This window comes from Chenopodium quinoa, unplaced genomic scaffold (assembly GCF_001683475.1).
Source record: "Chenopodium quinoa cultivar QQ74 unplaced genomic scaffold, ASM168347v1, whole genome shotgun sequence".
Classification (NCBI taxonomy): Eukaryota; Viridiplantae; Streptophyta; class Magnoliopsida; order Caryophyllales; family Amaranthaceae; genus Chenopodium; species Chenopodium quinoa.
In genome coordinates, this window is record NW_018745174.1 from 612,399 (window position 1) to 639,500 (window position 27,102).

The 27,102-nt window shown below is 33.9% G+C and overlaps 2 protein-coding genes and 1 pseudogene across 2 annotated transcripts; 1 reads left to right on the forward strand and 2 right to left on the reverse strand.

Annotated features, from left to right (window-relative positions):
- Positions 1-1,756: 1,756 nt before the first annotated feature.
- On the reverse strand, positions 1,757-5,047 carry LOC110710555 (probable auxin efflux carrier component 1b). The gene is made up of 6 exons (XM_021888881.1): positions 3,929-5,047; positions 3,341-3,614; positions 2,877-2,962; positions 2,592-2,749; positions 2,425-2,501; positions 1,757-2,044 (listed from the first exon to the last, which is right to left on the reverse strand). Exons 1-6 carry the CDS (start codon positions 4,986-4,988, stop codon positions 1,969-1,971), a joined length of 1,731 nt encoding a protein of 576 aa, XP_021744573.1. The 5' UTR covers positions 4,989-5,047; the 3' UTR covers positions 1,757-1,968.
- Positions 5,048-8,966: 3,919 nt separating this feature from the next.
- LOC110710571 lies at positions 8,967-13,563 on the reverse strand (annotated as a pseudogene).
- Positions 13,564-20,203: 6,640 nt separating this feature from the next.
- On the forward strand, positions 20,204-27,080 carry LOC110710669 (dual specificity protein phosphatase 12-like). The gene is made up of 7 exons (XM_021888998.1): positions 20,204-20,472; positions 20,568-21,002; positions 23,812-23,864; positions 23,980-24,044; positions 24,162-24,240; positions 25,247-25,555; positions 26,563-27,080. The coding sequence occupies exons 2-7, from the start codon at positions 20,587-20,589 to the stop codon at positions 26,715-26,717; spliced, it is 1,077 nt and encodes a 358-aa protein (XP_021744690.1). The 5' UTR covers positions 20,204-20,472; positions 20,568-20,586; the 3' UTR covers positions 26,718-27,080.
- Positions 27,081-27,102: the final 22 nt, after the last annotated feature.

Genomic DNA, 27,102 nt, shown 5'->3' on the forward strand with positions numbered 1-27,102 from the left:
TCCTACCCCAGCAATATCACCCTTACCTCGCTCTCATCTTTCCGCCCTCAAAGATCCTAACTGGTATAAAGCAATGTGCGAAGAGTATAATGCCATGGTTCAAACACATACATGGGACTTAGTACCTCGTCCTCCCAATGCAAATGTCATCCGTGGTATGTGGATATTTCGGCACAAGGAAAAATCAGATTGTTCTTTTGAGCGATATAAGGCCCGTTTTGTGGCTAATGGAAAAGGACAAGAGGTCGGGGTTGATTGTGATGAGACATTTAATCCGGTTGTCAAACTAACTACCATTCGTACTGATCTAAGCTTGGCTGTGTCTAAAGAATGGTGCATTCATCAACTTGATGTGAAAAATGCATTTCTTCATGGGAATTGGCAGGAAACAGTGTATATGCACCAAACTCCGGGATTTGTTGATCCTAAAAAGCCAAAACATGTATGCCTTCTCCGTCGGTCAATATATGGTTTGAAACAGGCTCCTCGTGCTTGGTACCAACGGTTTGCTTCTCATATTTGTTCTCTTGGGTTCGTGAATAGCAGGAGTGACACTTCTCTTTTCATCTTCCGTCGAGGTGCCGATACAGCTTATCTCTTGTTGTATGTTGATGATATAATTCTGACTTGCTCATCCGACACTCTTCGGCAGAAAATCACTTCTCTCTTAAGTGCTGAGTTTGCTATGAAGGACCTTGGACCTCTCTCATATTTTCTGGGTATTTCTGTCTCTCGTTCCAAGCAAGGTATGTTCCTTTGTCAACGAAAGTATGCACAAGAAATTCTTGCCAGAGCTAACATGTCTGATTGCAAACCAGCCTCTACTCCTGTGGACACGAAGTCCAAGCTTAGTGCTACCAACGATGATGCTACATTATATCGTAAACTTGCAGGGGCACTACAGTATCTCACATTCACTAGACCCGACATATCTTATGTCGTTCAGCAGATATGTTTATTTATGCATGACCCTAAAGAGCCACATTTTCATGCTCTGAAACGTATTATTCGTTATATAAAGGGCACACTTGATTATGGGATGCATTTCTCTACTACTCCTGCTACAGGTCTAGTCTCTTATACAGATGCCGACTGGGGAGGTTGCCCCGACACTCGACGTTCCACGTCAGGTTATTGTGTATTTTTGGGTGACAATCTTATCTCATGGTCTTCCAAACGACAACCGACATTGTCAAAGTCTAGTGCTGAGGCCGAGTACCGCGGGGTTGCAAATGTGGTGGCTGAAACCGCATGGATTTGTAACCTACTTCTTGAGCTTCATTGCCCCCTACGACGTGCGACAGTGGTCTATTGTGACAACATTAGTGCCATATACATGTCCCATAATCCCGTTCAACATCAACGTACCAAACATGTGGAAATGGACATTCACTTTGTTAGAGAAAAGGTCGCGTTGGGTCATATACGGGTACTTCATGTTCCTTCCTCCTATCAGTACGCGGATATTTTCACCAAGGGTCTTCCTATTCCCTTATTTAAAGATTTTCGCTCCAGTCTAACCGTCCGTCCTCCTCCCGCTTCGATTGCGGGAGTGTGTTAGACTATATAAATATGTAAATATTTATATTGAACATAATTAGCATTGTATATTTGTAAACCCTAATACCCAATGGGTATATATACTGGCGTATAGCAATAATATGCCTCCAAGGAGAATTCTCCCATCTTACACTAATAAGTTCAGATAAGTTCAAATAAGTTAAGATAAGTTCAAATAAGTTAAGATAAGTTAAGATAAGTAAAAATCCGGTGAATAGAACGCACCCTTTAGAATTAATAATATTTTTATTAATGTACCACCCAAAAAAAGAGATAAAATTAAATTTCTTTTATTAATATACCACCCAAAATAGGAGTAAATTCTAAGAACAATTCCAAGTACTCCAGTTGCTTTTTCTAGCTTTTTATTTTTTTTTTTTTTTTTTTTTGTGCATGCTGCTAGTTCCCTCACTTAATAATAAGGCCCAATAAGATGTAATAAACCAGTGAAATTGGTAAAGCTATCAACATTCCAAAGATAACCCTGCATCCAAATTCAGAACATTTTATTAGCTACATAAAATTCAGTCAAATACAGTTTTAGAAATGATAAGCATATTTTATTTTTCCACAATATTATGCTTCTTTCTTATACTATAAACATTATACTTTTGTTGTCAAAAAAAAAAAAAACTTTTTCATTTTAAACTGAATAACACTTTATTTTTTTAAAAAAAAAAAAAATATGAAGTATATATAGTTCCGAGTCAGGAAAGAAACGAAGGGAATAGTACGTTACATTTAACATGCATGAATCCTTATGCTTTAATATTCTTGTAATTATGAAATAATCAACAAGTTTTCATTTGATAGGATTATGTGAATCTAGAGTTAAAAAGAACAAGATCGAGAGAGAGTTATTACGCGGTACTAAGAATTTCAGGATGAAGATTGTATTCTTTGGCAAAGACAAAAGGTAAAATCGCTTGTGGTAGAGTAGCCTGAAAATCAAATTACCAAAATAATATATGGTCAGAATTGTATTTGACCAAAAACACAGTTTTAAGTTATTTTTGGTTGATCAATTTTACCTGTAGAATAGCAACCTTTAAGAGAACTCCTTTCAACCCAACAATAGCCGAAGCAGTTGCCATTATAGCAGGGCCTATGAAGAACCTCACCACCGCCGCGTAGGCGGCCATTGCATGCCCACCGGCAATTATTTTTGGCTGCAATGCCATGAACAAACCTACAAATTCGACGTATAACATCAAACTTAATTAATTATTATATATGAAATGTAACAAACTAACAAGTAACATAACAACACTACTTTTTCTCGTATGATTTGATCAACTAGAAGTAAATTACCGTACCTAGACTAAATATTGCCATCCCAAGCCCTCCATCAGAAAGAATTTTGACGGAATTAGCCACAATTACAGGCATTTCAACTTGCCACCTGCAAAATTCCTCCCAAAATTAAATTATTTTTGCTGAAATTAAATTATTATATTAAAATTAAATTATATTTAATAAACTTAAGATAAATTAATTGAAATTTAATTATTTTTCTTGAACTTCAATTATTTTACCAACTAAAACTTGTTTTTTACGCAATTATGTTTGTTAGTAAAAATTACCGAATTTTAATGATTAAAATTTATTTTTACTAATTTAAACCTTTTTTTATCTATACAAATTGAACCTTACTTTAGTTAAGTCATAAACTTGTTATTTTTTAAAACTTAAATTGTATTTTTGTGAAATGTGAATACTGTACTCATGTTATTTTAAAGTGAAGTAAACAGGGTCAAATAACGTGTTTAATGTCACCCACCTGAATGAGATCAAGGCCCAAACAAGGCCTATAATACTAGCGTAAGTGTTAGGATTCCTTGTAAGTTTTCTTGAAACCATGATCAAAATGAGCTTAGTCATCACTGTAGCAGGTGGCATTGAAGTGGGCTTGGGCTCACATAGAGCAGCAGTTTTGGGCTCGGCCTTATCAACTTTTATTGAACAGTGATTTAACATTGGGCCTTCAACTTCTTGCCCATTCTTGCCACATTTGTTCTCAACTTCGAGCCCATCCTTTCCATAATTATCATAATCTACATCATTAAAAAAAACAAATAAAATTAATATGATATTAGCTCCACTGAAAATGTTGTCAAAAAAGAGAAGAAAAAACTGTAGTCATTTACTATGGATTATTTCTTCTCCAAATTCCAAAATTGCATGTATAAATTTCATGGATTATTAACATATAAGTCCGGTGAGTTACTCATTATCAGATGATTTTAAAGAATAAAATTATACGAATTACGTGATTAGATTCTTTGATGATACGGATATATATCTTAGGCTTGTTGACAAATTAACACTTTGCCATACAACCAAAAAAATAGTAGGAAAGCATGCATACCTTTAGGGTTAGCATTTTTCCCTTCATGAACATGATAGTTTTCATCACTCCCTTTGAACACATGCAAACCTCTCCCACCACTATCATCACCCTTATTCATCATCTCCTCCTTCCTCGGTGTCGGCTCCTCGACCGGTGCAAATATCCCTCCCGTTGAAGGCTTTCGATATTCCCCACCACCACCACATTGTTTCTCCTCATCAAACCCAAAATTTCGAAAACTCGAAACCCCTAGACTTCTACTACTGCTACTACCACCACCCTTTCTATTATCATTCACAAAAGAGTAAAAAGTATCAATCTCATTAAAACTAGAAACCCTCTTAGAAGATTGAAGTGAATAAATATCTACATTAGTCAAGTTAGAAGGAACCCTAAAACCCTCTGATCTAAAACTCATTGATTTTCTAACTTTAACATGAATTTTCCCATCATCCCCAATTTTGGCCTCAGTTTCCAAACCCTCTTTCCCATCAAGTGATACAACATCAGAATCAACCTTAACTGATGTAATTAATTCCGAATTATCAGGAAATCTTTCTGAAATTAATAACCTTGCACTCCTAAACTCAAACATAACCAACAATATAGTATACCATATAATACACTGTAACACAACAATTTGCATAATCAATTCCCCTGAAGAATCTCCATACATCCCCTTTAACAAAGGAATACCCATCACAAGAGTGTTGGGTAGTGTGGAAAGTGAAAACAAGGTGATAGACGACTCGAGCGAGCCAGCACCAGCACCACCACCACCACCACTACCGGCTCTACGACTAAGCATACACCAAAGAAAAAGGACAAATAAGACAATGAGTTTTTGGAGAGTATCCGCCGCAATGAAGCGGTAGTTCATTGCATAAGGATTGTTTTTTGAGATGAAATGAAATGAAAGAAGAGGAACAGCAAAAAGAGCAACAAATCTATTGATTCCTGAACATTGGTCTGGTGTAAATATTTTCCACCATTTCACGGAACCATATGCTACTATCATTGCTACATAAAGGGGTACTATATTTGATAACACATTAAACAAATCTTGTAATGATATCATTTTTTTAAAATCCTTTTCTTTAAGGAGATATACACCTAGAGAGAGTTGGAGATATAAAGGATATTACACCTTTCTGAGGGCGATATATATATATATATACTAGTTTTGTTCTCGAGTTGTTAAAATGTTAAAATATTTTTTTTGGCTTGAAGGTTAAATCTTATTACTCCCTCCGTCCCAAAAAGAATGACCCATTTGGCCAAAACTTTGTCCCAAAAAGAATGACCCATTTGCATTAAAATACCACCAATTTGCAACAATATTTGTGCAAAATTAGCTTCCCTATATAAAAATTTGATTTTCCATGTTATTTTATTACTTTCTCTCTCTATTTTTTTACAAACCCCAAGTAAATTTATCTTTCCAATATACTTTTACTTCTTTTTACTTAACTTCCTTAATACCCGCGTAATCAACCCAAATGGGTCGTTCTTTTTGGGACGGAGGGAGTACATATGAGGTACTCTATAAATGACTTATACTTCCTTTGTTTTTTTTTTAAAAGTGTTACATTGACCAGCACATAGTTATAAGGAATTAAATTGACTGGCACGCAGGTTTAGGCACACAATTAAATTGACTTGAATGTTAGGAACATAATTTTAAGCAATTTAAGTAACTTAAATAATGAGGTACAACAATAAATGAGATAGTTGGAATATTAAAAAAAAATGATAATAAAAGATAATATGGTTAATAAATAATAATTATTGATTATTAATGAATGTGATGTAAAGAGGGAAAAAATACTACTCCCTCCGTCCCTAAAACTTCGACCCTTTTGGCCTAATTTTAGTTCCAAAATGATCGATCCATTTGCATTAAAATACCCACCAATTTACAACAATATTTGTGCAAAATTAGTTTTCCCATATAAATTTTGTTTTTTCATGAATTTTTAATACTTTATCGCTTTAATTTTTTTACAAACCCCATGTAAATTTATCTTTCCAATATGTTTTTATTTCTTTTTATTTAAGTTTCTTAATAACCGCAAAATCAACCCAAAAGGGTCGAAATTTTGGGGACTGAGGGAGTAGAAATATAAAAAGTAGAAGCGGATTTGGACGACACCATAAGAGGAGAAAGATAAAATATTACTAAATTCAAAAACTATGATCGTGTAACACTTAAAAAAAACACGAAAGGAATTGAAAGTATACGAGCAACAACATCAAAGAAGAATTCCTAATTTTTTAGCTTTCTTTAAGGATCGAATTAAAAGGATCCTCATAAATGTTGTGGAGTATGAGAGGATCCTCTTGCATTAAAGTGGATTTTTGTTTGTCAAAAAATAAAAGTGGATTGTTTGTATGTTTAAATAAAAGAAAATAAAAAGACTAAATTGAGAGTATATGGTGGGGTATATGTAGATAGCACACAGAAAATGAAAAAGAATCCTCTTTGATTATAGGAATTTAAAGAAAGAGAATGAGGAAAAGAATTGAGAATAGTGTGGGATAAGAGGCGATAGTAGTAAGAAATCAAAGTTTACCAAAAAAGAAATAATAAAAGTGAATTTGGAAACTCAATTTGCTAAGTAGAGCATTTGAAACGGGAATAAGTATTTAAATTCCTACAACTTAGTAAGGGCAAGATATATACATCATTCATTATTGATTGTAATTTGACTTTGACACTTTGAATTCACATAATAAGTTACTAAGGACAAGATACATTTACCATTCGTTACTGATTTCAATTTGACTTTGACACTTTTAAATTCACATAATAACTGAGTAAGGACAAGATATATACATCATTCGTCACTAATGCAAATTTAACTTTGACACTATAGTAGTATACATGATGTTGTAAGGTTCGATTAGTTTCAATGCAGGTATATGACTGTATTTGTGGTCAAAATTATGCATTGGCTCGTATTGTCGTAAGTATATAGAAACAGGGGAAGTATATAGAGATATCAAAGAGTTTTGGGTGATGACGAGGACGAAGAGAGAGAAGTGGTGAGTTAGTTAAGTTTATGTATGTATGTACATACCTAAGTGTTGGATGATAAGGAAGTCAAAATGCATAGGAATTGGGAAGCAACAGTTCTGAAAACATAGCATCAACATTTTGAAACTTGTCAATCAATTGCAAAATTATACCGACACATAAAAACACTTGTAATGAAAAAACACACCTAAACTTTGCTAATTTCTAACACTTGTAAAAAATGTTATGCCAAACTTTTAAAAATATTAATTAGATGCTTCTTTCTGTACAAACAAAATTCAGTGTTGCAGATCTTCTTGTTACCCTGCCATTTTATCTTGGCTAAATTCCAAGTGTGATGCACGTGCGTGATGTTTCAATGGATACAACCAAAACTATCATTTACAACCATCGTTGACTACCTAATGAGCTACCCTTTGACTTCTTGAGTTCATCAATTTTAATGATATTTTTCTACTTCCATGCAAGAACATGCCATGGATTGGGAAAAATAAGGGTGAGTTTAGTTTGAGATTCATCAATGAGCTTATTTACTAATTAATTAAGCTTATATCGAAATTAAACGAATTTCCTATTAATGTTGATAAATAGTGTGTTCATAATAGCAAATGAAATGCATTAAACACCAATGGAGATTGAATAATGAAGTAGTTGATCAATGAGTGACGTGTTTACAACTTGTTTAGAAGAGAGGGTATGGGATTATTTGCCACTAGAAAATAAAGATTGAAACGATTTTAAAGAGATTAGATTAGAGCATGGATAAAAGGAGTTCATACGTGACAAATAGTATAATCTTGTAATAATAAAAAGTACCTAAGTTGATTAATTGAAAACTTTTTACCTGTAAAATATATAAGCTCATTGAAGAATATGATTCCAAATTAAAACTGTTGATCCACAGTTATTTGTTTATCATACATGTGCCAGTTTTTCGTTATTGGTTACTGTAACGAATATATTAAAAGTAGTTGGTGACATTGACTACATAGTATTAAGCACCCTAGGGTTTTCTCTAACTAAACCACATAATATGTGCACCATATAAGTTGTTATTTTTCTAAAGATAAAGGGTGAGTTTAGTTTGATATTCACTAATGAACTTATTTACTAATTAATTAAGTTTATATTGATATTAAATGAGTTTTGAATTAATGTGGATTAATAGTGTGTTCATAAGAGCAAATGAATGCATTAATTGGTAGAAAATCCACCAATGGAGATTGAATAATGAGGTTGATCAATGAGTGATGTGTTTACAATCAACTTGTTTAGAAGAGAGGGTATGAGATTGATTGCCATGAGAAAACAATTAAAGATTGAAACGATTTTAAAGTGATTAGATTAGAGCATGGATAGAAAGAGCTCATGCGTGGCGATTAGTATAATCTTGTAATAAACAAATACCTGCGTTGGTTGATTGAAAGCTTTTTACCCGTGAAATAAGCTAATTGAAGAATATGATTCCAAATTAAACCTGTTGATCCACAATTTGTTTATCATACGTGTGCCAATTTTTTCCGTTATTGGTTACTGTAACGAACATACTAAAAGTCGTTGGTGACACTGACTACAGAGTATTAAGCACCCTAGGGTACCTCTAACTGAACCACATAATATGTAACTATATAAGTTAGAATGTAATAACTAATAAGTACCAAGATTTTACCTATTTAGAGGTTAATAAATTACTTATGTAACAATTTTAACACGTTTAGCTTTGCACAATTTATGTACTAATTGTCTAGTGTCACCGCATACATGTATTTAATTATATTGAATGTCATTGAGTAAAAAAATTGTTGTCGAATTAGTTTCATTTTATATTTTCATAAAATTAGCTTTTTTATATATTCAATCAAAGATATTTATGATCGAAATTGCAAATTGTCAAGATTGCTAACAAAGAATTATAGGATACTCAGTAAGATGTTGGTTTTGAAAGAGAGAGTAAGTTTGCATATTGCATTGAAGAAAAAGTTTCCAAAGAAAATGGTGCGAAAGTGAAACACATGGAGCAATAGGACTTATACTCTTACAGGAGCATGCATATATAGCAACATATATTCAAATTTTCAATACGTTTTTACTATACATATTGGTACAAAAATAGAGTACTTTAAATTTAAATTTTTATGTTCCTAAAAAAAAATTAAAAAAAAAAAAAAACAGAAATTAAATATACTTTAGTATTACATGCATTGGTGGCTAAACTTGGCCACATAAATTACAATGGGGGTATATATATTATGAAAAAGATCTCCATTTGTTTATATAGAGTGAATACTAGAATACAACTTATAGGAAAAGATTAACTTAAAACATCCTTTCCGATAATAGAGGCAAAGTTAACATCAATCAGACCGTAGCAATGCTGTTAAGGAGGTGCGCTGATGCCATTTTTTGCGCTTCCATGAGGTTCCTGCCGTGTTAGCTTCTCTAAAACAAAGGATGAAATTGTAGCAATCCATCTTCGTACGGTCCATATCTGCATTGATTATATAATTAGCAACCCCTCAAAGGATCTTTCGTGTATGCTAGATAGATTTAATGATACACATGTTATCCCCTTCAATGACTGAATTTCTGATGAATAGAATCCTCTATCCCACATTGTATACAAGTGACATGTATGTTCATGTGTGACACATTTTGATTGCTTGATACTATTACAACAGCACGACACTTTTTTTATGAGCCAGCCAAAATAAACAGCACATATATGCAATGGTACACCGACTGTGGGACTAACTCGGCTAAGGATTTGATTTCTCTCTACCACTTATAAATTTCTCCATAAACTCCGATAAGTTATTTGACTGTAATTTGTGACTCTATTCTAAATTAATGATCTTAACTGTATAAATGGAGAGGGGAAAGTAGGTTCATTCTAAATATAATGAGTAAACACTGAACCATGGAGTAGTTCACTAGTGAACAACTTGAACCAGATAGAAGGAAGAGTGCAGACCCCACAAAAATTAGAATTACCAATTTTTTGTCCCTGCCTTCCTTTCTTGGCTCATTAGTGAAGTAAATTCCTTTTTAGCCGAACTCTAAACTAAATGGACAACATGGTTAGACATATAAAAGTATAAATCTTCAGATGAGCGTGGTGCTAACTTTGTGTGTTCAGTGAAACCCATTAACCAAACCACCTCAAGCAGTTTAATTAGTCACTGACATTTAAAAGGGTGAACCAGAGAAAACAATCTCCTTTTCCTTTTCGAGATAGTCAATTACACTAAACAAATGACATAAATTTTAGCAGCCAATAAAAAAAAAAAATATTGTTAAAAGTTAAAACGATCAAACAAGATTGCAACTTTAATAGGGCAACATATTCAAAGATGAGATCAAAACCAAGATTAGGTTCAGTTTGAATCAAAATCAGCTTTTCAATTCATTAGTCAAATTGCTTGTAATCTTGTATAGTATATCAAGAATTTCATACTACATTAAATGTGCTTCAATTTTTATTTTCCAAATGAAACTTTTCAGTTGAACAATTAGTCAGATATACAGCAAAATAGACATATTTGTCCCAGTTACAGATATATAAATTGGCATATTGCACAGAAAATAGGGACATACCTAGAGGGAAGAGAAAATAGGCACACCGGGTAGAGTGGCACCAGCATCGACGATGAAAAAATTGCCTGTTACATACTCTGAGGAGTCGAAGAGCAAGTATCGGACAAGAGATGTTAAGGCTGGATCAGATGTTCCAAATGTTCGTAGAGGTACAGTATTCACAGCAACCTTGTTAAGCCAGTCCTTTTCCATGAGATTCTCGGTGATCTCAGACCTGAATAGTCCAGGAGATATGGAATTAACTCGAATCTTATACATGCCGAGTTCCAGGGCCATCATCTGCACCATCACTCACCATTAGATAGCTAACAATGACAAAATTTTGCGCCCTTCTCAGGGACTGCTGGCATGATTATTTGACGTGATGCACAATTATTTTTCAAAGTATGACTGCTGGCATAACCAATCCCACACGGCCACACCTCTTTCATGTAAAGTTTACTGTGTTTACCCTCTACTTGTACCCCTTGTCACTCATAAGTATATTAAGTACTCAAAAGGGGGGAACATTTCTGAAACACTATATAAATACAAGTATTACACAAATTAATTACGCCTAAATTTAATTTATCAATGACCAAATTCTTAGTCTTTAGAATTCTGAGAACTAATAGAACTTGGTTAGATATCAGATCAAACAATGGCCATGAATATTCAAAGTGCATACTACTTTGTAAATTGAAAATGATAACATATCTAAATATTGAAGATACTCTTATAATAAAAGCAATTGGAAGGATACAAGAATGAAGGATAAGCATCCTTAGTCAGTGTGGTAATCACTTAAGGTTGACTCTTGTCAAGTAGAAATACCTTAGTCAGTGTATTCAAGCCAGCCTTTGATGCAGAATAGGCTGAGGATCCAGGTAGTTGGCCCCTGTTCAGACTAGCAATTGAAGAATATTGATGACTGATCCTTCTATCTTAGCATCACGCATGCGTATGCATACAGCTTTCGAAACCAACCATGCCCCGGTCAAATTAGTTTTGAAGTTATTATTCCATTCCTCCTCAGATAACTCTAATGAAGTTCTCACATTACCTGAAAATAAAGAAAAAAAGTTAGAATATTGTTCATGTAGCCCAGGATACAGTGACAAGAATTATTATAAGATCAGGCAGTCAATTAAGATAAGATTTCTTAAGAATTACCACAAATCCACAACCAGATGCATACCATGACAACAACTTTATACACTTAATCGAGAAAGTAATCTGTGACAAAAAATTATGCACCCATATAAACAGGAAAATATGTTTTACATCAACAAGGTATGAAGGAAAGACTATACAGGCTCAAGATGACCAGATTAGCATAAACAGGCAATACAAACTTTTAACAAAACCTTGGTGAAATATCACTAGTGATCATGTATGATCACTAGAATTTGTATGACTTAATACAAAGTATCATTGACAGGGGAGACTGGGACACTATCTTATATCCTAAGCCTTTTTTTCCTTCTTTTTGGGGGGAGGAGGGAAATGGACAACCTTGGTCCCTCAATTGCTTGGTTACATAGATTCTTCATCATCCAACAGGCTGGAAAGCTCCAACTAATGCAATCTCCTCCCCTCACATGCTAAGAATCTCAAAATTTCACTCTTGTTATGGATCAAGACTTTTATAAGAGAGATTTAAATAAACGAACCCCCATTTTCAAAGTGGCCGTGGACCTAATGTTGTATCTTGGATGGACGTGGTCTCACCACTATGATTATATGAAGATAAATTTTCACTCATCAAAAGAGAAGAGCTAAATGTGAGCTCTTCATATGAGCTAAAAAATGGTCTTGGTTAGAGCTAGGTTCACCCGGTAACTCAAATGGCTTTAGCAATGCTTAAAGTAATTAGGTGGTAGGGAGGTGCGAGAGATTGTTATATACTCTCGGGTGTACAGTACACCCAACTAACCCAAGGTTAGTTTTGCTCTTCATTTGATGATTAAATGAAAAATCATCTTCAAGATGAGAACAAAATACTTATGGGTGTACGTTACACCTGGGTGTATGTAAAAAATTCTCGGGAGGTGCAAAATTCGGAATCTCAATTGGAGGAAGTGAGGAACCAATCATTGGAAGGGATCACACAAAAAACTTTACAAGCTACAGTTGTGGATAATTAACTCCAAAAGAGATCATAATACTATATAATTTAACTTCCAAATTCCTAAAAAATCAGCTATAAAATAAATGTATTAGTCTTACTATAATAAATCCAAGCATAACACAGACAAATTGCACATACAAACAAATTTTATTACAAGTAAAAACAAACAGATTCCATAAACATGAAGACAAAGCAATAATTTCATTCAATTAAATTTCATACCATAAACATTAATAAAACAATTCCTTGCTTAAATCTACCAACAACATCAATGTATAATCAAATTATCAAGCTAAATCAAACAATAACAACCAAAACTCAACAATGAATTCCATGATTTAGGAGAGAGAAAATTACCGCGAACACCGGCATTATTAATAAGAGCATGAATACAACCAAACGCCTCCCACGCTTTCTGCACCGACGCATCAATCGTATTTCCGTCGGCGGCAACATCAAGCTCAACCGCCACCGCTCTCACACCACCATCAATGGCAGAGGAAGAAGATGAAGATGAAGATGAAGATGAAGATGAAGACGAAGAAGAGGAGATAGAATTGATCTGATCGCAAAGAGATTGAAGGCGATCAATACGACGAGCAGCGGCAATGATTTTGCAACCTGATTTAGCAAGATCGAGGCAGAATTCTCTGCCGAGACCAGATGATGCACCTGTAACCATAACTACTTTGCCTTCCAATCCTGGAAGTTTCCGCCATTGTTGAGAGCTTGAGTTTTGGGGTTTATTCTGAATTTCCGCCATTTTTATTGTGAGAGAAGATTGGTGTTTGTTAAGGGTTTTAAATAGGGAGGATTTAAGAGAAGATGATTGGTTGATTGAGTTGGTTGGTGTGAATCGGTAATGAATTTATATTATGATGATGTTGCCATTTATAATTTTTGATTTGAGCTATCTTCACAACCGTTGCTATTAATTTATACGGTACTAATTACTGTATTATACAGTACCACTGTACGTATTTATGAATTATGATCATGTATTACGGAGTATTAATATTTAATATTCCCTCCGTGCTTTAATAAGTGTTACATTTTGACTTTTTTCACTTATTCACTTAATGACTTTGACTTGATTATTTTACCAATATATTACAAACAATTGTTAGTGCATAAGACTCTATTGGATTCGTTATAATGAATACTTTCATATTATAAAATTTCATATGATTTAAAATTTCATATTAAGAGTCAAAGTCGTGTCTCGACATATGTGTTTGGTCAAACTGTAAAATTTATTAAAACACGGAGGGAGTATTTATTATTTCACCAAAAATAAATAAATACGGAGTTTATGTTGAAAAATTTGTTAGGAAAATGTAAACTTAATTTATCATTATCAAATTTTCATTTATGTTGAAAAAAAATGATGTCATCGGAATTTTTTTTTATATTTATAGATTATGTACTCTCATTATGTTTTTAAAGTGTGGTTGAGTTTTATTTATTTATTTATTTTAATATGGAGTACTACATTTCTTTCTGATGTCATAGTGACCACCTAAACCCCTTAATATGAGTTTGAGCTTTGAGGTATTGAGTAGCAACAAAATGATATCACTTTTCATCTCAAAAAATTGGATTCACTTTTACTTTAATCCTTTATTGAAGAATACATTATCTAATCTTGCAAGTGTCACAACCTTGCCGGTAATACTACTATTATCAAGTGCAAATTCAAATTTCAGGAATGAATGGAGTATGTATAATTGAATAATCTTGATTTAATAATTATGGACTTTGCTTAAAATATTGATAATACTCCCTCCGTCCTCGATTGATAGTCACTTTTGAAGAAAAATCACGGGTTAAGGAGAATTAAAGAAAGTACATTGAAAAAACAAATTTACATTGGGTATGCAAAAAAGTAGAGAGAAAAGTAATGAAAGTACATGGAAAAGTTAAATTTGCACAAATATTTTTGCAAATGTAAGAGAATTTTGGTTAAAAAAATTATATTAATGATACTTGAAAAAAGCAAATGTGACTAAAATTTTGAGTCACAAAAAATGGCAAAAGTGACTATCAATCGGGGACGGAGGGAGTAATACGGAGAAATAATAACAATAATAATAATAATTATTATTATAATATGGAGTATTTATTTATTTATTTATTTATTTTATGCAAAGGAGGGCCATGCCCAATACAAATAAAATTAAAGAACAAAGCGAGGAGTAGTAACTCCTAAACAGTCCTCCCTAAGAGTCTCACGTATTTCGATTGGGGGGTCATCGAAATACATGGTTCCCTTAGCACGGACTATTCCTACATTAGCCAATCTATCGGATACTTTATTTCCCTCCCTATAACAATGAAAAATACTAATATTACTACCAAAGGAGCTGATGATGTTTCTGCAAACATTCAGCAAGTGGACACATTCTCCACCTAGAAGTTGGAGTATTTATGAGTATCTTTAAGTGTACAGTAATTACGTAGTATATTACGAGCAGTATTTAATTGAGCTACTGTACCTTTTTTGTTTGGGTGTGTGACTATGTGTTAGAGGTTAGACTGCTAGCTTAAAGTCTTTAAGTAAGCATTGACCCAATTTAATTTAAATTAAGCATTGACCCAATTTAATTTAAATTAAGCATTGACCCAAGATCAAATTTTCTTAAAAAAAGTAAACTTCCACTTCATTTTCCCTGAAGTTTAGGGACTTCTTCCATGAAATCTTCTGCCAATTTAGGGACTTCTTCCATGAAATCTTCACTTAATTTAGGGACTTCTTCCATGAAATCTTCTGCCAAGTCCAATACAACTACAAGTCAAATACAATACCTGACCAGTGACCACACGCACATGAAATGTGTAAGATACATGGTTTTTGCCTTTTTTTGGCCTATAGTTGAATTTGAATACTACTGGTCTACTGTATCCTTAAATGAACCCCCAAAAACTGAGATATTCATAATTTATAAGATTAGAAGGTCAGCTCAAATGAATTATGGAGTATATAGTACATATGTATATGTACATGTATAATGTATTCATTCCCTTTACTCAAAAAAAAAATGTATTCATTCCTTTGAGTTCGCATAATTTAAGTGTCTTTAGAAACGAAGTTATTTAATGGAGACATGGTGATTTCTTGGTCTCTACCTACTTGAGAGCAAGTTGGTCTCAACCAATTCTTTTTTTTTAAAAAAAAAAAAAAAATAGCCATAAAATAAAAAAAGCATAATACAAACAAAATAACTAAAAGAACAGTACAACAGTAGGGGACCCTTTCTTTTTCCTCTGTACCTCATATTCCAATCCCAAATCTTAGCCTTTTCAGAAAGACCTTACTGTTGTATCTTTTCAAATTTTAGTTGTAAATTATACAACTAGTTCATAGTTTGTATCTCGTAATGGATATAACATAAACAAGAACATAAAATTTATGCAGAAGGTTTTCCCAATACTAACACAACTACTATACCACCATGCATCAGGATGGTACCATACTCAAGCTAACCAATGATAGTTAAAAACCTTTGTAATCAACAAGAATACCACCATGCATCAGGATGGTACCAATTGCCTTCTGTATGGTATTAGCATCCAACTAACAACTTATATTAGACAAAGAAAAAGGTCTTGGTCTTAGATATTTTTTAAAGTCTTCTTCCCCTTAACCGGGTAGCATAATAATTTTTTCAGAGACCTCCAGCAAGTCGGTGATGCGCAATTGATTATATAGATCAATTCATTAAAACAAAAACATACATATATATTTTCTTCACAAATATATATACTTAAGCCATAAATACTGCATCAAAGACAAAGACATCTAACAACATAAACTCAAGCTTTCTTTGAAAGATAATCAAAATCAAACACCCACCAAAACAACCACAACATGATGGTATACAATACTGCATATATATTATTACAAACCAATACCAACCACTTGATGGTATTAATACAATACCAACACTGCATATTAAAGTACCATTATCGACTACTACACAAATTTGACAATGTACGACCTTATCACATACTCCATTCTAAAAACATATTAATTAAATCGTTTGAAAAAGCTACTTCGGTATCGCGAAAACTTCACTGAACCACAAAGCGTTCAATCGTCCCCTTGAATTCTTAAGAATTTCTTCGTCTCGCGTACAAAAAAACCCTTGAATATCTCTCTTTCAATTTCTCACTCCTTAGTCAGACCCTCAAATTGCTTTCTCTCTTCTCTAAAAAAGATTCACGCTACTTTTTACACTTTAAAATTCATAACTTGTACTGAAGACAAGTGGGCCCACATACTCTGCGTTTTTTTTATTTTTTTTTTTATTTTTTTTTTGTATAGGCAACTTTTAGGTGTAATTACCTTCTTACCCTTACTTGAGACCAACTTGATTGGTCTCAAGTAGGTAGAGACCAAGAAATCCCACAAATTACTCACTCAGGTTTCTTATAAAATGTTGGATTTTTCTACATTATAACCCTTTAACTTTCTGTTTTCTACGATGTGCCCCCCTTTTTGAGAAATCCACATTGTAACCCCAAAATACATTTAGTTTTTATACAGTAATCTTGTCGTTATTCCGTTGTTAACAAATTCTGTTAGTAGGACCCACTTTCCACTTAATAATAATTATTTTTTTTTATTAATTTGCGTGTTAAAAATTGTTTCGTTAAAGGTTTTGGAGGCTATTTTGTTCCTTAAGGTTCCAAATTGAGCTCGCATTTGGCAAAAAAAATGACGTCAATGTCTCGTTTTGCGTATTAATTACGTAAACACGCAAATCGAGATATTTTTTAATATGCAAAACGAGGCATTTATGTTAATTTCTTTTTACTAAATCTGAGCTCAATTTGAATCTTTAAAGGACATAATAGCCCTCAAAACCTTTAACAAAACCATTTTCAACACGCAAATCAATAAAAAAAAATATTATTAAGTGGTGGGTCCTACTAACGGCAATGTTATTGTATAGCGGTATGTCGGTATAGACACTAAATGTATTTTGGGATTACAATGTAGATTTTTCAAAAAGGGGGGGTTAAAGTGTTACAACGTAGAAAAACCCAAAATGTTTATATCAAGTAAAATTTGAACAAAACAAAATATGTTGGATGTACTGTGTAAAATTTTAAGAGGAAACCTGAAAGAAAAAATTCTTGGGCCACACATTTCACAACTGTCCACTTTATACGATTAAGGAGGTTCCACCTCAAAATCATATGGCAATGAGGGGGGTAGCCCCTTAACCTTATAAAATGGACACAACTTTCTTATTTCTGCAATGTGGAATACACTTCCCAACACTTTCTACACTCTTCAATGGAGTAAACTATACAATCACTCCCTAAACTTACAACAAAGTTGCAATTCACTCCCTAAACTTACAAATGTTGCAAATCACTCACTTATCCGATTGTCGGAGGTAATTTAACTGGCTATAACCGTTTATGCTAGGTAACTCCCTAAAGTTTGTAATATTTTTAATTTTTTTTTTTTAAATTCTACAATTTAATCAAAACTGATGGACCAATGGTAGACAATCTTGGTAAACGAGAAGCCATCATAACCTCTCACAATAGCCGAAGCGCGGGAAAGCTAAAGGGCTTTATAATAAAGCATCCAACAAAAGCTTTCTTCATCTTTCCTTATTTCGCCAAAAAACAGAGCCCCCAAAGAAAAAAAAAAACTTTGAAGCTTTCCCTTTGGAGACGAACAAGGAGTATAATGTCGTGGTCAGTGGCGGAGCCAAAAAATTTTTGTTAGGGAGGCCAAATCTTATGTATGTAGTTATGTACTCATAACTCATTCTCATACACAAAAAATAAGTAAAATTTTTTTTATGTATACTTCCTTAGGATTTAAAATTTAATAATTAAAGAAACAATAATTTTGTATTCTAGAACAATATAAATTAATGAGAAAACCCCAATTATTTTTAATAAAGTAAAACTTTAAGCTGAGTTGAGTATATTTTGGAAATAGCTTAGGGAGACAAGTGCCCAAAGACAAACTAGATACTACTCTTATTTACTGTAGCTACAAGCACTAAAGCAAAATTGAACAAAAAATATGCAAGACATAGGATTCAAACCCAAGATGAGGAAGACAAAATGAATAATGCAACTTAGGGCCTGTTTTCATTGACTGAACTCATGAACTGAACTGAAATGAGCTGAACTGAACTGAATTGAACTGAATTGAATTTCAACGTAAGAGAACAAACCCTTAATTAAACTATTTCCTATACAACTTAACATATGAAAATTATTGTTACTTCTAATAATTATTTACAGCCATGGCCCACACCAGCCCCTGGCTCCGCCACTGGTCGTGGCCTAGTACTTCTGAGCTCCCATCCTAGAAAGTTCGAAGGTTGTACTCTGAAGAAGGTGTATTCTTGTGCTTGTTTTTTTTGTTTGTTTTGATTAAATAAATGTTAGAGCATGTGTTGGTTGGAAAATATTTGAAGAATTTGGTTAATTTTGTGTGAATTTAACTCAGATTACGTGATAGTGATTTTAGAAAAGGTTTTTCTTGTCTTGTTGTGTTTAATTGTACAAAACCATAAATATTTTATTTAACAATTGATTTCCTATGTAATACGGCTATGCTTAGATAGCATAGTCGTATTACAAAATTGCTAGCTAAGACCTTAGGGTTTGTTTGGCATCGTTGTGGTTTTAAGTTTTTTGGTTTTCAAACTCATACGATATATGTCATATAATAAAACAAAAATTAGACAAACCCATTAAAATCATGATAATATTGAAAACTGACAACAGAAAAGTAGAAACATTTTTTTCTTGTTACCTGTTTTTGGTTTTTTGTTTAAAAAAAAAACAAAAAACTGAAACAAAAAACAATGCCAAATAAGCCCTTAGGGTTCGTTTGACATTGCTGTGGTTTTCCGTTTTTTGGTTTTTTGTTTTTTAAAAGTGTATTATATATGTCACATAATGAATCAGAAAATATATAAGCCCTGTTTGGTAGAAAGCTTATTGGGGGTATATTAGCTTATTTGACTAACTTTAGCTGATTGACTAGTCAAACAAGCTAATACAAGTGTTTGGTAGTAAGCTTATTGAAAGACCTTATTCCACTAAATAAGATCTTTTTGAAAAAGCTCATTTTAGGAGTTTTTTCAATTAGCTTATTCATTAATTATTGTGAAATGACACTTATAACCTCATTTAATTTAAAATCCTATCTAAACTACCTACCCCACAATTAGCTTATTGGTCATTTCACATACTCAATCACCTTTAAGCTATCAGCTATTTACCAAACACTTTTATACAATCAACTAATAAAATATGTTAGTCAAATCAGTTAATACAATCAGCTAGTCAAAATCAGCTAACTTAATCAGTTTTAGCTTTCAGCTTTCAGCTTTCTGCCAAACAGGGCCATAGACTTATTAAAATCATGATAATTTTGAAAACTGACAACAGAAAAGTGGAAATACCTTTTTCTTGTTTCCAGTTTTTGGTTTTTTATAAAAAGAAAACTGAAAATCAAAATGATGTCAAACAAACCCTTAATAATTTGATTCCTTTCGCATATTAAAAAAAAAAAAAAAATCAACATCGAAACTTGAACCCCTTGGGCCTCTCACAAAGCTAGCATCTAAAACGATATCCACTTAATCCACCCATAATAGGTCCAATACTCTCACACGTGCCACCTCCTCAATTTGCATTGCACCCATTTTCGCACGTGCCACTCTTCTCTCTTACTTAAACACTGACCGCTCTTTACACTTCACCGTTCTTCACTTATCTCACACACACTAAACTCGCCGGGTTATTCCCTTCCTCCACCGTATACGGCGAACTTCCGTAATTCTTCCGCCACTTTTAATCCTATTTTCTCTCTCCTAGGGTTCTTCCTAAACCCTAATTTTACGATTTCTCATCGATTTTCGATTTTGCAGGTGATTGTGAATTTGTGAAATGCCGTATTTAGTAAGGGAGAATCTGTTCATCAGTAACATTGGAGATGCTGCGGAAATTCTCGAGAAAGGAAGCGACGAGATTACTCATGTATTGTCAGTGTTGAGTTCATCGTCGATTTCGTTTTTCAGTGAATGGAGGAGTTCGCTTGTGATTCCGGCGAAGGAAATCCGGCGAGTTTTTGCCGGAGATTCGGAGTTTGTTGATGGTTCGAAGAGCGCGCTTTCGCCGGAGAAGGAGGTTTATAATATGGAGTATGCTGGAAAGGATTTGAAGATTGTGAGAATGGCGGTTCCACTTAAAGATACTGAGGATGAGAATTTGTTGGATTATTTGGAGGTTTGTTTGGATTTCATTGAAGATGGAAGGAAAAATGGAGCTGTTTTAGTGCATTGTTTTGCTGGTGTTTCAAGAAGGTAATTCTTGTTCTTGATTGTTTGAATTAATTTTGTTTTGTTGATTGTTGATATTGCTAGTGCTAAGTTAGAAATCTTTACCCAGCACGTAGTGATGTAGACGGAATTTGATCCCGGGTTTAGGTATTAGGTATCACCCGCTTGAATGAACTAAAAGCTAGTTCAGCCTAGTTGGCAGTCTTGGAATTTACCGCGATTATCTAATTTGAAAACTTAGATGTTGTTCTTTGATGCTTTTTTGAGCTAAGGTTTTGATGGGCAGGCAAGTGGCGTGTAGGCCATGTTGCTCATGTAGCGGCTGTTGTCTTATTGCTGTGATGGTAGAAAGGAAGTTGCTTATTGACCTCTAATTCGATACTCAACGACGGTTTTGCTACTTCATATGGAGTAATAGATAAGAAAGTGCAGGCAATTATATGAGCCATGTTTAATTTTGTTTCATTACTATCCTAATTTTGTAGAATAGACGTATATCTTTGGCTTACCTGTCCAAATTAGCAAGTTGGTTCTATCATAATTAGTGGTCAAAAATAGAAAACAAACTTTGAAGATGATTTTTGGGTTAGAAGTAATTACACTACTTGATTAACAGTTTTGGAGAGTTTACTTGGATGTAGATGTCCGATTTGTCTGCAGACAGATATTTTTGGACTAAATTGCTGAACTACATGTGTTTAACTGTTGTTTAGTGTCTGTGGAAAACTGACGCCCCAATGACGGTCATGTAGAGCTTGGTGTATGCCAGCATTGCAGCCAGCAGGATAGATTGTAAAGGCATTTACTGAAAGAGTTTACGTTTTGACATGGACATTGGTTTGGGAGAGGGTTTCTCTAGATGATTTTTCTGTTACTATTGATTTTGAATCACGTGTAGCACGAATGCTATTATGCTTCCTTGGATGGAAGTTATTGCTTATAGGTTTCAGCTTTGTTAATAATTTTGGACCCTTAAGATGCTACTAACAGTGTGTTTGGATAGATAATTGGGTAGTAAAAGAAGGGGAGTGAGGGGAAGGGGTGGGAAGGGAAGCGGAGGGAAGTGAAAAATGATGAGTTTTCCTTATACGGAGAGATTAATTTCTTATAATTTAATCCCTCAATTTCTCTCCCTTCCAATTCCCAACCTTCCTCCTTTGTTATCCAAATGAAAGATAATCCATCCCTTCCCTTCCTTTCCCTACATTTCCTTCAATCCAAACAAAGTGTGAGGGAGACACATTTCTGATAAAGAAGTTGGTGATTACTTTGTATCCTGGTTCCTGAGGGTCTGATTTGTTAAGCAGCTGTTTTCTAGATGGTTATGGAGTGAATATTGAGTTTCAGATAGATAGCCACAAATAGTGTTCCTATGCCTATCTCACAAGTGTTTCTATCTTTTTCTTTCTGATGCATTATCATTGAATTCAATCAAACTTACTTCCTGGAATGGATAAAGAACAGAAGCACTTAATAGTGAATACCATATACTACTATGTGAGATGACTCACATGCTGCTTTAAGTGTTGTAACTTGTAATCCAGTCATGATTGTTGCTTGTGGTTTATTAGAATGTAGACTTGGAATTATGTTAGCCTAAGTTGATATGAACCATCATTCTTGTGTGTGTGTGTGTGTGTGTGTGTGTGTGTGGGCTTGTTCTGGTAGATTTTGATTTAGCTTTGAGAGAATTTGTCTCCTCTTAGATTAGATCCGAAATTTGGGATGCAAAGCAATACTTACAGAACATTAGAACTTTGAATCTGTAGGAAGTGAAAGTCATGCATAAGGTTGAAACCTGACGGCCAGATGATATAGATTGTAGAGTCTGTTGTTTTTTAATTGATGTACATTCTTAAAAATGCTAGAAAGTTAAGGCTGAAAAACTGGAAAGACTTAATTTGTCACAGAGTGATAGATGTGGTCCATGTGAAGATGGTGACTTATTGAGTAACCAGGCAAAGCAGTCTTCCCATGTTTGTGGTGAAAAAAATAAATTCTGTGGTTTTGAAACATATTGTCTTAGACCTTTAATCTAGGAAATTAGATTAACTTAAAGCAAAGTGGGAATTTTATGCAATTTTCTCTTCTATGTTCTTTTGTCACTGTCTTAATTTATGAGAAATACACTAGCAGAATGATACTGATTTTTTACCGTAGATTTAGTCATCAATAACAAATTCTATCCAAAAGCTTTTTTTTTTTTTGCTTTTTGTCATTGTCTTGTACTATCTCTGTTTTTTTTAATTGACACGTTTTGATTTTAGCACTATTCACACACTTCCCTTTGACCTTGTTTTGTGATTTATACGTAAGAAAAATAGTCATGTGAAATCTTGTTAGATTCGTCACGATACATATTTTCAAAATATCAACTTTTTATATTTTTTGCCTATTGGTATTTAAAGGTATCAATGGTTGAATTTTTGACTAAAGAAACATGTCAACTAAAAAGAAATAGAGGAAGTATAAGAATAATAGAATTACACTGATGATACCTTGAGAAGAATGATGCTGGGTGTTCATTTTATGTATTCCACTTAATTTGCCTTTATTTTATGATATCTTTGGTTTGGAGAAGAGTGTTTTTGGTAGTTGTGGACTTATGGTAGACTTAAAATAGGTTATTTGTATAACCCGTTACCTTTTTGTTTTTAATTTTTTAATTTTAATTTTTAATTTCAAATAATCTGTTCAGCTTTATTTACAATGTGTTAAAAGTTTTCCCAAAATTTCAGAAATGTACATTGCAATTGCTTTTCCAGTTTTCTGCTTTATCAAGTCCTAGTGGGTTTACAAACTTAACACTCTTCTTTGCATATGTTCATTGCAGTGCAGCTATTGTCACAGCGTATTTGATGAGATCAGAGCAACTATCTCAGGAAGGTCTGAGAGTTTAATGCTATTCGAAGCTTCTATTGCGCTTATCTGTGAATTATGTTCTCACTTGTTTAATGATTTTCTCCTACCTTCATTGGTCATGCTGCGGCACGTTATGCAGCTGAGCTTGAATCCTTACGTCAAAGTTGTGAGTTTGTTTCACCCAATGATAATTTTCTAGAACAGGTTAGAAGTGCTTTCAAAATTGATGCTTAATGCATTGTGTATTTTATGTAGTGTTAATGCTCTCAAACCTCAAGTGCCTTTCATAAACATAACTAAATTTCTTCTGCTCATCTGCAGTTGAAAATGTTTGAGGAGATGGGTTTTAAAGTTGATCGCGGTAACACCCAATATAAGCGATTTCGTTTGAAAATATTGGGTATGCCTTTCCGTTTAGCCTTTTCATATTTACATTCTCCATTTCTGATTGATAATTTGGTATTATTGAATTGATTATTGATGTCCATTTTGCCTAAGCTAGATCTATCTATCTTTTTTTATTGAAGCTTTTTACCATGTACGGCTTGATGATCTAAATAATAGCACGTTGGTTCTAAATTGTTATCCGTTGTGGTGTGTGTATAACTTGGGATTTTGCTGCTGCTTGGGAGGATTTGATGGAGTTCCTTAACATATCTTGCATGTGGCTAGATCCAGTTTATGTATCCATGTTGGGCTTCATCTTCCAAATTCTGGCTTTTCATTGAAATAGAGAGGTTATATTCACTCCTGTTGAGACTTTTACTGCTAAACAATCAAGAGGTGGAAAGAACTTGTGTAAGAGTCACTTTCTTCAAGAATCAATTATTCTTCTAGTTTTGACCTTCATTGATCTGTTTCTTGCGTCTGTTATTTGCTCATTGCACGAGGGACCTGTAGAGATGCCTTTTGAAGCCATAAAGTTTTGAAGCAATACAAACAGATCTACCCATACAACATTCAGAATAGATTCCATTAGAACATCTATAGAGGCAACATAGGTTAGAGAATTGTCTGTGAAAATCATAGATTTTTTTTTTATTTTTTATTTTTTATTTTTTTTTTTAACTGCATTTGGTTGGTATGTGGATGCAGACAGTCGTAAACACCCTTGTCCATAAAGGTGTCTAAACAATGAAAATGTTTTTGGCAAGTCAACATCTCTTAGGTCGAAATAGCTATCCAGCAAGCTTAATTACTCTAAATAGCCATGTTTCATATTTGTGCTAAACTTCTGGCCTGGAGTCCCTTACAAAAAACAGCTGAAGGGCATTAGCAGTAAGATAAATCTTGCTATGTTTGACGTGGTATATTATGAGGCCTTTTAGGGTATAACTTTTTCCTAGTCTTGAAAGTGAAACCTCATTTTAGGCTTCAAAGCTGAGTCACCAGTCTCTTGATTTCAGGTGATTCATATAATCGTGGGCATAAAATAGACGGCTCTAAGTTTGGAGCAGATCCTGGCTTGCCACAAGGAGTTGAGTCTCCTAGGCCAGATGGATTGCCAGATGGTGATAAAAATTCTAATGTTGCATATCGTTGTAAGAAGTGCCGGAGAGTTGTTGCTTTGCAAGAGAATATTGTGGATCACGTTCCAGGTGAAGGCATGTCAGCCTTTCAGTGGCACAAAAGGAGAAGTGGAAACCCATATGACAAATCTGATGATTTTGGATGCTCCTCCATTTTTGTTGAGCCATTAAAGTGGATGAAAGCAGGTAATTTCAAAATTTCTTTCTATCCAAGTCCCTATTCCCTTTTTCTTTTAGAGATGAAAAGGCAGTTCAAGCAAATGACATTGCAGCAAAGGGCTCCTATTGAGAAATAGATCAAATATGAAATTTCCTTCTTCTTTTTTACTTAAATAATGCATAAGAAAGTTCATCGTAGGCAGAGAACGACTGACACCCCATGGTTCACTTTTTCAGCATGATGCTACAGAACGATTAAGTATAGTATATTCCTGCAATGCAAATTTCTCGCTTCGTAACAACCCCCCCCCCCCCTCCAAACAAAAAAAAAAAAAAAGGCTGATGGGGGTGTTATTTGCCACCTTGACTAATAACTTTGGTTTACTGACGCTGATCTGACTCTAGGTTTTGTTTAGTTACTTTTACTGTGGTGCTACAATAAAAGTATATTCTCACTGTCTGCCTGTCTAGCATATAGTCGTATATACTCTCTGGTTTTCACGTCCTACTCAGTTACCTTACCCTGTGTATTTTTGGGGTATTGGGGAGGAAATGGTAAAATTGATTTCATGTGGGGTGTTGGAAGGTAAACTAATGACCAAATAAGGTATAAGGCAAAAGTGAATAAAACTTCGGAAAACAGAAGAAGTATGTTTTTAGGATTACCCTAAAAAACTGTGATTTTTCTTGATTTGATTGGAATTTTTTTCTTTTTCTTTTTCTTTTTTTTTTTTTTTTACGCAAAATGGATTGGAGTGATGGAGAATTGGAGACTTTATTAGTTACAACTATTATAACTTGTATCTTGTAAGTTGTGTCATGTTTAAAATTTTTTACATTATGATATGCCAGAACAACTAAATTAAACTGAGGGAGTGGAAAGCTGGCTTAAGATTGCAACCCCCAACCCCTCGCTTCTCAACTTTTCTTGTCCACTCATGCTCTGGAGATCATACTTCTGTTTAAAAAGTCCACATGATGCTGCATTTGCTTTTAAGGTTTGTCTCATTAACAATACTATCAATGTCATACAGTTGAAGAAGGGGCGATTGAGGGGAAGCTGTTATGTGTCCACTGTGATGCTCGCTTAGGCTATTTCAACTGGTCAGGTATTCAATGCAATTGTGGGAGTTGGATCACCCCTGCATTTCAACTTCACAAGAGTCGAATAGATCTCAGCACCATATAGTTACCCAGGCCTTTGAATCAGTCTATCTTTATTGCAAGAGGCTCTGGGGTTTCAAATGATCATCAAGAAACTTGTTCTTTGGTTTGGACCCAATAAAGAAGTGCTTCCTTGCAACACAGAATACGCTACTTAAGTTTGATTTTGTATACCTCATCTTTTTTTTCTTTTTTCCTTCTGTTATTCTAGTCTACATGAAATATGTGTACCAGTTTCTCAGAGAACTCTAGTATTGAATTGTTTTTGAAAACAGATATACAAGTATTAATTGATAATGATGAAAAGTTTGGCCTTAACACAAAAACTGTATGTACTCTGTATTAGTTAAATGTGTTGGAAATTTTGCAATAGAAGAGATTACCAACTTGATGCATCCCCTACCACAGTG

Excerpts from the sequence above, each read along its gene's own strand:
- LOC110710555 (XM_021888881.1), bottom strand. The coding sequence starts at position 4,988 with ATGATATCATTACAAGATTTGTTTAATGTGTTATCAAATATAGTACCC. Across the intron at positions 2,963-3,340 it reads TGGGCCTTGATCTCATTCAG|GTGGCAAGTTGAAATGCCTG; the intron begins GTGGGTGACATT and ends GGAATTTTGCAG. Across the intron at positions 2,502-2,591 it reads TAAAGGTTGCTATTCTACAG|GCTACTCTACCACAAGCGAT; the intron begins GTAAAATTGATC and ends TTTGATTTTCAG.
- LOC110710669 (XM_021888998.1), top strand. The coding sequence starts at position 20,587 with ATGCCGTATTTAGTAAGGGAGAATCTGTTCATCAGTAACATTGGAGAT. Across the intron at positions 21,003-23,811 it reads TTTGCTGGTGTTTCAAGAAG|TGCAGCTATTGTCACAGCGT; the intron begins GTAATTCTTGTT and ends TGTTCATTGCAG. Across the intron at positions 23,865-23,979 it reads AGAGCAACTATCTCAGGAAG|CTGAGCTTGAATCCTTACGT; the intron begins GTCTGAGAGTTT and ends CACGTTATGCAG.